This window comes from Urocitellus parryii, chromosome 9 (assembly GCF_045843805.1).
Source record: "Urocitellus parryii isolate mUroPar1 chromosome 9, mUroPar1.hap1, whole genome shotgun sequence".
NCBI lineage: Eukaryota > Metazoa > Chordata > Mammalia > Rodentia > Sciuridae > Urocitellus > Urocitellus parryii.
The window spans coordinates 6373590-6386185 of record NC_135539.1 but is presented as its reverse complement, the minus strand read 5'-3'; the positions used below and the strand labels follow the sequence as shown (position 1 = coordinate 6386185).

Below are 12596 nucleotides of genomic sequence, written 5' to 3'. Positions count from 1 at the left end.
TGAAACTCTCCCTCTAAACATAGCCTGACTCTGTGAAAATGTACTTCCCATGTTTTATTCTAACTTTTTCAGCTTTCAAGCCTCCTCTTGAACTTTTCTGTACAAGTGTCCCCACTCTGCTGTGGGCAAAATTCCTCAAGGCCTTTTATAATTTCCCCCAACCCCAAATCAACTTTCACCTCCTTGGAGTTCTCACTAGTGATGTTGCTGAAGTTGCTTCGGCCCTCCGGGTTTCTCGCGGACTCCAGCGCCGGCTGCACACAGTTCACCGAGCAGGCAACCTCTGACTGGCACAGGCTGACACTGCGAACGCTGGGGAACCTCCGGCGCGATTCTGTCTCGTGCCGAGCTCCGGCACTGCCAGGACCAGACCAAAGGCCCGGAGCCCTGCGGGGAGGCAAGCTGTGGGGAGCGGCAGAGCCCGGAGGCCCGCGGAGCCGGAGCTACCTGCCTCACGAGCAAACGGCGCCCCCAGCCGCGGGGCAGGCGCCGCGCGGCCCTTCCAGAAAGCCTTGCAGACACGTGGGGCGCGCCCGGTCCTACCTGCAGGAACTGCCTGCTCTCCAGGAGCCCTCAGCGACGGCCGGGGCATGCGTGCCAGGCAGGGCGGCGAGGGCGGGCCCTGAGGGCTCGGGACCCTGTCGGTTCGGAAGCGTCGACAGTTCCCCGTGCCACGGGGCAGGCAGCCGCCCTTCCCGAGCGCCGTGAGCGCGGGCGCGCGGCCGTGGGGCACATCAACGCGAGGGAGGGGAGTGGCTACACGTCATTTCCGCTTCCCGCCGCGCGTGGCTCAGGGACCACAACCGAGACGCTGCGGGTGGGCGTCTTCTCCTACGAAGGCCTGGCGGGTGTGCGCGGCTTTCGGCCGCCTGCGCGCCTGCATCGGGGCGGGCGGAGCGCCGCGATCCGTAGGGCGGAGGTGGCTCGCTTGAGCCTGGGGCAGCTGGAAGCGGAGCCGAGCGAGGTAACCGAGGAGCTGCCATCCCGAGAAGACGGGTGTTCTGTAGGTGGCGGCATCCGGCCCGGGCGGCCAGAGCCTGCGGCGGGTACGGCCCGGGCGTGGCCACCGCCCGGCTCTGAAGGCTTTCCTGGCGTCCTTTGCGTGGGAGCGGGCCTCAGCGGGGCTAGCTGGGGCGTGTGCCGCTGAATCCGGAAGGCTTCCCGCTGGGGCGCGGGAGGGCTGGCGGCACCTCCAGCAGCCGTTTTTGCCCAGGCCAAAGGAGGACGAGCCCCGGGCTCCGCAGCGGGGACGGCTAGGTAGCATGCTTCACTGGGGGCTTTTCTTTGAATGCCTGTGGCATTTCGGCAGAGCTTTTCTTAGCCTCCCCTAGAGATCTAAATAACCCTCGAAGAAATGAGTCGCAGAGGGTCACCCCCCCATCACCAACTCCCCTTCTCGCTCTCTCTCTCTTTTTTTTTTTTTAAGTTTTGGGTGAAAGAATTCCTCCACGAAAGACACTTCCATGGGAGAGTTCCACTTTATTACAAAAGGCTATGGGCTTATATAGATCTAAGGAGAGATGGCAGGGCTTAGGTAAATGACGGGTCACTCGTTTATTGGTAAGTTCTTCCAGATGTCAGTTCTGGAGCCCACGAAATTAGTTCTTATTGGGGCTAAGGTTTACTGTCAGCGAGATTTGAAATTGGCGCCGGCAGGAAAGGCAGAGGCAGGAAGAGAAGCTTCTCACGCGCCATGTTGGGTTTTTTTTTTTGGGTGTAGCTGCCATTATTACCTTTTCCCAACATTGGGGATTGAACCCAGGGGTGCTCTACCATTGAGCTACATCCCAGCTCTTATTTATTTTGAGACAGGGTCTCAGTAAGTTGCTAAGGCTGGCTTCAAACTTACAATCCTCTTGCCTCTACTTGTGGGAATATGGGCATGTGCCATCACGTCTGCTCTTTTTCAAAAACTGGATAATTTGTAAATAAAAGCCAGCTGTGGAGGGGGGTTTCTAGGTTAAAAATTCATTTAAGTCATTTGCATAGCGTCCTGTGTATGTCTTGCAAAAAATAATAATGAGCATTTAGTTGATTAGTTGGGAAATGCTTTTGGAGAAGAATATGGCTACCTTTCCCCTTAATTATTTTCCTTTTATTTTGGTTTCCTTCTCTTAAGCTCTCCTGCCATCATCCTACAATGGAAAGGGCACTATCAACTGTTCCATGAAGTGAAGACTTCTATCTTCACAAATAAATGAAGGTCATTAGAAGTTATACCCCCTTACTAAAGACAGATTGGGTTGACCTGTTAAAATTTAAGAGGAACTCAATCTCTCCTAATCTGATTTTCTCTTATTCTTCACTTGTAAGAAACATGAGCTAGGAAGCACACCAATTGTCCTTAGGATAATCCTAAACCAGTAGATGCCAATTTTCTCAACTACTGACCTTTCCTGAGTTGTTAATAAAAAAAAAAAATGCAGCAGTGTTATTTGACATTTATCTTCTCTGAGCTGGGTTGTGCTTTGAGTAATAGAAAAGGAGAGAAGGACCTGGCTACTGATTTTTAAAGGGAAGGTAAGATAGGACCTTTTCTGTCCATTTTCCTCAATAAATAGCAAGTATTAAGGTTTGTGTGACTTTCTTATTGACATATACTTTTTTTCTGCCCTCAACATCTGTAGGAAGAAGATACTTACATTGATTTTTATACCAGAGCAGACGGGCCTAATTTATCAAAGGTGGCACCAGCAGGGTGCCAAACACAGGAGCAAAACTGGTGCTAGGGCAGAATGATGATGGTAGATCTGAAGGTGGTTGAGCATTTGGACCCTCAGATCAAAACTCTGTGGGAGACTAAGGAGCCTGTGACACAGAGCTCCAATCAAAGTAAGAAATCTGCACAGACAGACAGTCTGGATCCCAAGAGTTCTTGCTGGCATTTCCGGAACTTCCATTATCCCAAAAGAGCTGGACCCCGTGAAGCTGTCAGCCAGCTTCAGGAATTATGCCGTCTGTGGTTAAGACCAGAGATTCACTCAAAGGAGGAAATCTTGGAATTGCTGGTGCTAGAGCAGTTCCTGACCATTCTGCCCAGGGAGATGCAGGCCTGGATGCAGAAACACCATCCACAGAGCGTTGAGGAGGCCGTTGACTTGGTGGAACACTTACAAAGGGAATCTGGTCAAAGGAGGAATGGGGTGAGAAGGAAGATTTCTAACATGTATAGTGAAATAGGATGAGGGTGGATATAATAGGGATGGAGGAAGTTAATTGAGAAATGATGAATTAGTTCTACTGTATTGTGTTTTTAAGGCATTTACGTTGGGACTTGAAATCATAAGCACTCAGGAAAGGAAAAGTCCACTAGTTCCATAGATCACAGCAGGGATTTCCTTGACTTTACAGAAAAAATTGAATTTTGCTCTTTTTTGGAGCCATGATTAATGGGGTGATCTTGCCTGAGGAGACAGAACCTGAATTCTTAGAAACAAATAAAAGCCAATAAGGTGAGTGAGGGTAGATCCAAAATAGGGAGGATGCCTAGAGACCAAAGGAGAGCAAGGATAATAAAGGAGGAATTCAAACAACTAGGGGAAACTGCAAAGAGAAGAAAATAGAGAAGAGGGAAGCAAAAATTTGGAAAGAAGGAAAATCCCAACAGAGTAGCTACAAGAAGAAAGACATTGAGGGATAGTTGCTTCCCTACCTTAAGGGTCTCCATTACCCTTCCTTTGTGGCTTGTTCTTGGCTTTGCTGGTGAGTGAGAAAAAAGGGTATACCCTTGTCAGGTGCCAAACACCTGCTGACCTTAGACCTACTAGGGAAGTTTACAGGGCAGGACTTTTGGTATCAATCATCTGGGTGTAGGAGCCGTTCTTCCTCTCTCATTTTCTTTAATTTATTCACTTTCCCTATGAAAACCTCCCCTAATTATGGGGTAAATGTGGTTGACAGGAAAACTTTTATTATTTAATTCCTTAGTTTTTAGAGAAAATGAGAAGATAGGAAATCACCCAGGAAAGGATCTAAGGCAAAGGAAAAAGCCAGACCAAGTCAGTATAAGAATAGGTTCAGTGCCCAACCTTGGTAGTGGCCTGAGGTAGATTTGTATGCAAAGGTTGCTGTTTTGTTTCAAGCTTATAGTTTGGAGTATACATTTGTTGCACCTTCTGTTCCACTTCCCAACCAAAAGAAGTTCTGCAGTAACAAGGATGGGGATTATTTCTAGGTTGAAATCCATGAGCTGGGAAAGGAGCCAGTACTTTTGGGAGAAACAGCAGAGGCCCCAGGCTTAAAGGTGAAGCCAGCAGAGTCTCAATCAGAAGGCAAGTCTCAGGATGAAGAACTTTGGAATACATACCAGGGTATACAAGAACATCTGAGCAGGAGTATTTGTAAAGAAACGGAGTCTGTATTTGAGAGTGGTAAGGAATTTCATGATAATTTCTTTCTGAGAAATGTGATAGTAATTTGTTAAGCCAAAATGTTGTGGTCATATTTTGGGTACCCAGTTCTGTTGATCTGTGAAAGCAGTCTTGATTAGCAGTTATGATGTCCCTTCAGACAGTGGCAAAGGTGGGGCTTGGCCTGGGGTGTAGAAACATTCAAACCACAAAACCCTGGCAATAACACCATGAACTCCATTCCTTAGAAAAGTGGAGAGAAGGAAAAGAAACAAAGCAGGAAGGTTTGGGGCCACTCATTCATAAAATTCAAAAAGAATTACAATCAGAAATGGACTTTTAGCCTCTGGGCACAGTGGCACACAACTGTAATCCACAGCTTGGGAGGCTGAGACAGGAGGATTGTGAGTTCAAAGCCAGCCTCAGCAAAGAGCCAGGCACTAAGCAGCTCAGTGAGACCCTGTCTCCAAATAAAATCAAAAAAGGGTCGGAATGTGGCTCAGTGGTCAAGTACCCCTGAGTTCAATACCTGGTACCAAAAGGGGGGGGGTGCTTTAAGCAAAAGCAAATGGGCTGTTAGTGGCAGAATGTGAAGACAATTGTGCACCAGGAAAAAAATAATAAAAGACAAGTTCATTTCTTGTATACAGGAGTCCCTGAGTGCTCATTTTGAAATATTTTTAATTATTGCCTAACTCAGAACAATTTATGCATGAACGGAAAATGAAAAGGGATTTTATTAATTTCTCATGACTAAGTTAACAGTCAACTGAGGAACTAGTTCTAAGAATTTGGTAGGTACTTGGTTTTTATTTATGAGAAGCCACTCTGTCACTACAGCACTTGTAAAGAGGATCTGTATTTCAGAAATGAACTCAAGAGGTTTATAGACAAGAGAAATTTCCTCTGGCTCTTTTTCCACCCACAGATGTACCTGCTCAGCAGAGTCTAGCCTTTTCTGAACAGAAAAATACCAAAGACTGGACATTGGCACCTGATCTTGTCTTGTCTGAATCCCAGGTGAGCTTTGGTTTTTAGCTGTTTATAGTTGCCTTTTCCTGCTATCCATTATTCATACTATCCAAGTATGTTAGATCCAGTCTTTGTCACTTGGGGTACCTCTTAGGCTGTTTGCCAATCCTTTCACCCATTTCTGGCCCCTTCTTTTTATAATGCAGTCAGGTGTTGCATGATGATGGGGATACTTTCTAAGAAATGTGTCATTAAACAACTCTGTCATTGTGCAAACATCATAAATGGTGCTTACACATCCCTAGATCATGTAAGTCACTTATTCAGTGAGACCTGTTGATGCAGTCAAGAGACATGGTAAGTACAAGATGTATGAAGCTGCTGCTATCACCACATTGGGATACTGTTTTCTAGTAAACTTTTTTTTTCCCAGTATACCAGGAGTATACGCCTAACAATTAAAAATATGGTAAATACATAAATCAATAACTTAAAAAATAAATGTGTTTTTAAGTAATATGTACTATACATTACTGTGTGCTATACTTTTGTACAACTAGTAGCCCAGAAGGTTTATTTATACCAGAATCACTGCAAACACATAAGAAAGGCATTGTTCCATGATGTCATTAAGCAATAGAAAATTTCTAGCTTCATTATAATGTTACAGAATGACCTTCATATGTGTGGCCTATTGACCAAAACGTTCTTATGTGGCACATAACTGTAATCATGTACTGTTAATTCCTTCATAGCCTGGCCTACCGTACAGTTCTTATCTAGGTGTTTGGGCTGCTTCTGTAGTAATGTAAGTACTAAACTAAGTCCATTATTTTCCTTAGAGCTTGTTGACATTTGAAGAAGTAGCCATGTATTTTTCCCAGGAAGAATGGGAGTTATTGGATCCCACTCAGAAGGCTCTCTACAATGATGTAATGCAGGAAAACTATGAGACTGTCATCTCGCTAGGTAAAGACCTGACTCATTCTTGGCTTACTAAGAATGAAATCCCGTGAGATTTCTCAATAGCTGGTTGGTTCTCAACTAGATGGTGTCGGGAGGGAGAAGGTGTGTCCCTTACATGTGGGAGCTTTTCCCAAATGTACATGCAAATTTCTTATCATGCATAGAATTCTTGATCCATTTCCTTTCTTTTATCCCAAATCTGCTCTTACACATCTTTCCCATCTTGGCAAAGGATTATCTAGATGGTTCAAGCAAAAAAAAAAAAAAAAACCCCAAATAGTTATCCTTTAATTTTGCCATCATATCCCATTAGTAACCCATAAGCAAGTTGTCTTAGCTCCACTTTATTATGTACTGACTTCACCTATGACTCAACCTCTTGAACTCTGTTAGCATCCTCATCTAAGGCAGCATCATCTCGAACCAGATAGCTTTCTAACTCTGTTGCCTTGCCTCTACTCTTGCCCTCCCACTATCTGTTTATCACACAGTGACCAGAGTGATCTTTTAAGAATTTCTTTGGATTATAACATTTTATTGCTTCAGAATTATGCAGTGATTTCTTAAAATTCAAAATAAGCTCATTATCCTTATCAGAGCACTCAGATTCTCCATGATCTGGCCTTGCCTCCTGCCACAAATTCCTTTGCTTAATCCTCTTTAGCCACATTGGTTTTCCTGTTGTTTCTTGATTTTGCATACTCATTTCTGCTTCCCTTTCTCCTCTGCTTGGCACACTTTTCTACCATGTTGTAAAATTCTCAACTTTTATGTTTCTGCTCAAGCAATACTTTGTCAAAGAATGCTTCCCAGAGTAGAATCATAAGACTGTTTTGTAATGTCTTCAGTGTTCTTCAAAACATTTATTGCTTCTTGACATTTTTTGGCTTGTTTTATTTACTCACTTGCTTTACTAGTAGAATATAAGCTTTCTAAAATCAGGACATTGAGCTTCTTTACCACTATAGCTCCAGCCCATAGAGCATCATATCCACTCAATAAATAAATAAATAAAAACAAGATATTAACTTATTTTTGGTACTGGGGATTGAACCCAGGACCTTGTGCTTGCAAAGCACATGCTATACCCTGGAGTTAAATCCACAGTTCCAATAAATATTTATTGAAAGAATGAATGATATATAGTTCTCATACTGGCCAAACTATTTAGAAAAGGTCTACCAAGTGCTCTTGGTCCATTTCTTCTACCTGAATGTAGAACTGTGAACTATAAGAGGGGTAGAAATCCATCCTCATCCATGGCCTGGTGCTAAATAAGTAAATCTAAAAAAACAGCTATAAGCATGACAGCAGTTACTTGTGGATATGATACTAACCTTACAGACTTTCATATTGGCTCCACTATACATGGTCTTATCCAGTATGAATTTTCTTAAGGAGTTATTAAGACCAGCCTGTATTTCTTGTAACCTCTGGAATTTGGTTCCCTTTTGGTTGAACAGAGTGTATTCTTGGTAACAGAAGAGGGAAAATGTACACTGGGTTTCTATTCCCTATATCCTTTTCATTGATCTACCTTGGGGTTTATTTCTTAGCCTCTGCTTGCACATCCATCCATGAATGCAGTATGATATAGTGTAAACATGATACTAGATCTGGGGTAACAAAGTGTAGAATTGTCCTTCTGTCTTCCTGAGTAGTCTGAAATTAGTAGATCAGTTCATTGTGAAGTTGAAGTCTTTGACCTCATTTTTCCCATTTTACAGCATTATTTGTGCTTCCCAAACCCAGAGTGATCTCCCGTCTAGAGCAAGGGGAAGAGCCATGGGTTCAAGGATCCTCAGAGTTCAAAGACTATCCCAGAGAGTCTCCTACAGGTAAATATACCATGGGAGGAGGAGACATGTACCTTGATGTGATCCTTTACATGGACTTAACATTCTAAGGTTCTGCTGGTCTGATTTTTTTTAACCCATGTTCATTTTGTTTGTTTTAATAAATCACCATTGAATTTTTCCTTCCTTGTGGTTCTGTTGTTCTAGGACACAGATGGCTTATTCTTATGTTTATTCCAGCAGGGTTAAAACAAAAAAAGGACACTGAAAATCATCAGCCTGTATCTCTTTCTGACTTGGAAATTCAAGCACCAAGAGATACAGTATCAAAAAAGGCCAAAGTGAAAGTTCCCCAGAAAACAATGGGCAAAGAAAATCATGGTGATACCCACAGAGTAGGGAAATGGCACCGAGATTTTCCAGTGAAGAAAAGAAAGAAACTTTCAACATGGAAACAAGAGCTGCTAAAACTTATGGACCTTCACAAGAAAGACCGTACAGGAGAAAAGCCTTTTAGATGCCAGGAATGTGGGAAAAACTTCAGAGTTAGCTCTGACCTTATTAAGCACCAAAGAATTCACACAGAAGAGAAGCCTTATAAGTGTCAACAGTGTGATAAGAGGTTTAGATGGAGTTCAGATCTTAATAAGCACTTAACAACACATCAAGGAATAAAACCATATAAGTGTTCATGGTGTGGGAAAAGCTTCAGTCAAAATACAAACCTTCACACACACCAAAGAACTCACACAGGAGAGAAGCCCTTTACATGTCACGAATGTGGGAAAAAATTCAGTCAGAACTCCCACCTCATTAAACACAGGAGAACCCACACAGGTGAACAGCCTTATACCTGTGGTATATGCAAGAGAAACTTCAGCAGACGGTCAAGCCTTCTTAGACACCAGAAACTCCACCAATGAAGGGAAGCTTGTCCAGTGTTCTTATTCTGAAGAAATTCACCAAATGGAGTTTGACACTGAAAAAATGCAAAATCATGAAGCATGAAGAATTTTTCCTAATCAGAAAATTTGGTATATATATCATGATTCATAGAAAGATTGACCCAGCCGTGGATACATTAGTAGTTCTACTTTTAACTGTCAGGGGATTCCTTAGCATAAGAGATGTTCTAAGAGCATCTGGATAAGGGAAAGGGCTCTTTTGGGATTGTACATGGAAAATAGCAATTTCAGCTTTAGATAGCAGATGCAGCCAGTTAGTAGTTCTCTGTGATGACAGAAGTAAATACAGATGGTTTTGCATTGATCTCTCCAGTCACTTCAACATAGTAGAAACATTTGTAAACATTTGTAGAAACATTATAGTCTTCCAAGATGAAAAACTGAACATTTATCTATATTTAATTGCAAACCATTGTCTTCAGGGTAACAGGCTTAACATTTTCAATGATCTTGTGGTGCAGAAATTAATTTGAATGGAAAGTTTTTTCCAGGAGCTAAATTAGATTTTTTTCCTTTCTCTTGTCATTAGACACTGTTCACTAGAGTGGACATCATTGGAGTTTCTTGAACATTTTAGCAACTTAAGCTCTTGAATCCTTCCTGTTAGCACAAATTTTACTGTGATAAAACAATATTTACTTCACCACTAGGGAATCTGCCAGGTGGACTAATAATGCACTATTTATGCCTCTCATTGGTGGTGTTTGAAAAATGGAAAACATCTTTATTGAGAGCATATGAAAACGGGTTGGAATTTGTAGCCATAAATATATATTAGATGTAAGGATTTTCTGTGATAAAACTAGACTGTTTCCTTACCTCAAGATGTCAGGATAAAGCAGTCATAAAAGTTAGCACTTGTCCAAGGATGAAAGAAAGTTTAGGATCAACTTCTTACAGTTTTTGTTTACTTCTTAATTTGGCTTTTGTTTCTTAAGAACAAAAGAGTTAATGTTTGTATGAGAACTGGAATGTGTGTGTGCTATTTGAACATGTATTCGGCAGGAGTTTGGGTTCCTAAAAGGAAAGTTTGGTAACTGATGATCGGTGTTGGGCAAGTATAGGTAGATCTACATCCGTGTTGTTATGTCTTACACTGAAAGTTCTTAAGCAGGGTCCACCTGTCTGTTCTTTCCAGCACAGTATAGGTGATAAATTTGATGGATTGCTGTCAGTCTGCATAGCCTATGGATTTTCTTAAAACTGACAAAACAGTAACTCAGGTTTGTTCCTGGTATGGCTTTTAGGTATGTCAAGAAAGAGATTAAGAAATTATCTCTTCCAAGTCTCTCTTAAATGAGAAGTTGAGACTCAAAGAGATGGAGGGCCAGTATGGTTCATACCTGTAATCCCAGCTTCTTGGGAGGCCAAGGCAGGAAGATCACAAGTTCCAGGCCAGCCTGGGCAATAGGGAGGTGCTGTCTCAAAATTTAAAAAGGGCTGTGGATGTAGCTCAGTGTTAGAGTGCTTATCTGGCATAGATAAGGACCTGGGTTCAATCCCCAGTACCTCTCCCCCAAACACACATACACAGGCTTAAGAACTCATTGCTAGAGGGTCTGTGGACTATCACATAGCATCATCTATCATATATGAAGGCAGGATTAGTAGGACCAACTTATTACGTTATCCCCACACAGCCAGCCTGAATAATGTGTTATATTGAATTCTAGCTTGTAAAACACTTATGTTTCTTGGTTGGTTTGTGAAACACTCTTGTCTCCATTTTCTCTCTAAAATAGAGATATCATTCAATTCAGGGTTGTTTGGGGATTAGATGGATTGATGAAAGTACAGCACCTAAAACAAGGTCTTGCCCATAGAAACATGGTGAGTATATGTTCTTTCCCTTTCCCTTGCTTCCCAGTGGTAAGTTGGACTGGCCAGCTACATTAAGGAGGCAAATGGCATTTGTGGCAATTCCATTCAGAAATTGAGCACTTACAGTTATTAGGCTAAGATGACTTGATTCTTGGCTTTAGTGTTTTATTGTGTACATCCTGAGAACCACCTGAGCTATTGGTCAGGAGCTCTTGGCAGCGATTCTGTTTTATCTCTGAGGTCAGTTGCACCAAGTTTATTTTCTAAGCACAGCCAGCTCTGAGGCTGTGGTCTGCCTAGTCTTTCAGCCTTAGACCCTTGGGACTTGGACCATTGTCTCAGGACATACATGTATTTCTTACAGATACTGCAGTCACTCAGCTCTATTGTGTTCTGGACGCTGTCCTAGACTCTGAAGAGACAGCAAAGGAAAGAACACATACTTTCATGGAGATTGTATTCCAGTGAATTTAGGAGAAAGGAGGTAAAAAGAATGGTTTAGCTTTCTTGTTTCTTGCAGTAAGGTAGGATCATGAGAGATTTGGTCAGTGGGTCATGGGCAGAAGCCTCACTTCTGGGCTGACACATTTGTTTTCTGTGCAAGACTCTAGTACTCTCCTTTCCTGCCTTAATCATGGAAACACATATATGAGTAGAGTAGAGCCACAAAATCAAAGTCATCAGGAATATTGAGTCCCAGCTTAGAGGTCAGGTTTTCTGAAGCCCCCAGACCTGTAATGTACTTTGTGGGAATGAAAAATAAATTTCATGTTAAAGAATGGACATACTGGTGCCGTGTGTTTCTGCAGCATAACCTAGCCTGTTTAAGCAATTGCTTGGTGGGTACACTTGTAGAAATCAAGAAAATTTCCCTTTTCATTTCACCTGACTTTGGTCCTTTAAAGATCTAGGTTCTCTTATATGCTTGGCAGCTAATGCAATTCCAGTTGAAACAATTAGGCACTCAAGACTGTAGGTTATAGGGAAGAAAGAAATTGCTGTCTGAGACAGTGATATCAAGGGGAAATTAATGGTTCAAGTGGACAAGGCAACCCTTCCTTCCTCTCTAGCTTTATTCTGTTTTCCTCATTGTTTGTCTTCCTGTCCCCCACTCCTCCCCTGGCCCTCACCTGTAGGTAGTGTGTCTATTGATGTTTGGGTTGGGGAGGGAGTAGGGGTTACCTTCCTTTTTTTTAGAGAGATTTTTTTTTAAATATTTATTTTTTAGTTTTTGGTGGACACAACATCTTTATTTTTATGTGGTGCTGAGGATCGAACCCAGTGCCCCGCTCATGCCAGGTGAGTACGCTACCGCTTGAGCCACATCCCCAGCCACCTTCCATTCTTGATGGAATAGTATAATTTGGAAACTGCCTCTGTTATACTTATTGTCAGTTGTATACCTTAGAAAACAGAAGAGATATAGGGCAAAGCACATTTTCTCAGACTGGTGTAGAGAGGAAAGTGGCTGCTCTGAGCTAAGAGATGACAGTTGGGGAGAAACTTGAGCAGGAAATCAGGACAGTTGCAGTTCTCCAGTGAGAGGCTGCCAGTGGGAAAGTCCTGGCTTAGACTGTAGTGATCAACACAGTGTCTCACATTGTCTTAGGCTTGAAATTTGGGGTAGAATTTGGAAGAAAGGTTTTGTGAATCTTTGTTCAAATATGAAATATGAGAGACAACTGTAGCTTTAGCCTAAAGTTCTAATGAATATGTCCTTCAAAAGC

General features: G+C 42.5%; 1 protein-coding gene across 1 annotated transcript; it reads left to right on the top strand.

The window, feature by feature from the left end:
* The first annotated feature begins 785 nt into the window (after positions 1–785).
* On the top strand, positions 786–11613 carry Znf75a (zinc finger protein 75A). Its single transcript, XM_077803058.1, has 7 exons — positions 786–964; positions 2628–3143; positions 4175–4370; positions 5278–5369; positions 6164–6290; positions 8015–8125; positions 8324–11613. Exons 2-7 carry the CDS (start codon positions 2736–2738, stop codon positions 9004–9006), a joined length of 1617 nt encoding a protein of 538 aa, XP_077659184.1. The 5' UTR covers positions 786–964; positions 2628–2735; the 3' UTR covers positions 9007–11613.
* Positions 11614–12596: the final 983 nt, after the last annotated feature.

Bases quoted from the DNA above. Each gene is read 5' to 3' on its own strand.
- Znf75a (XM_077803058.1), top strand. From the start codon at position 2,736: ATGATGATGGTAGATCTGAAGGTGGTTGAGCATTTGGACCCTCAGATC. The intron at 4,371-5,277 runs GTAAGGAATTTC...TTCCACCCACAG, and splicing joins GGAGTCTGTATTTGAGAGTG to ATGTACCTGCTCAGCAGAGT. The intron at 8,126-8,323 runs GTAAATATACCA...TGTTTATTCCAG, and splicing joins TCCCAGAGAGTCTCCTACAG to CAGGGTTAAAACAAAAAAAG.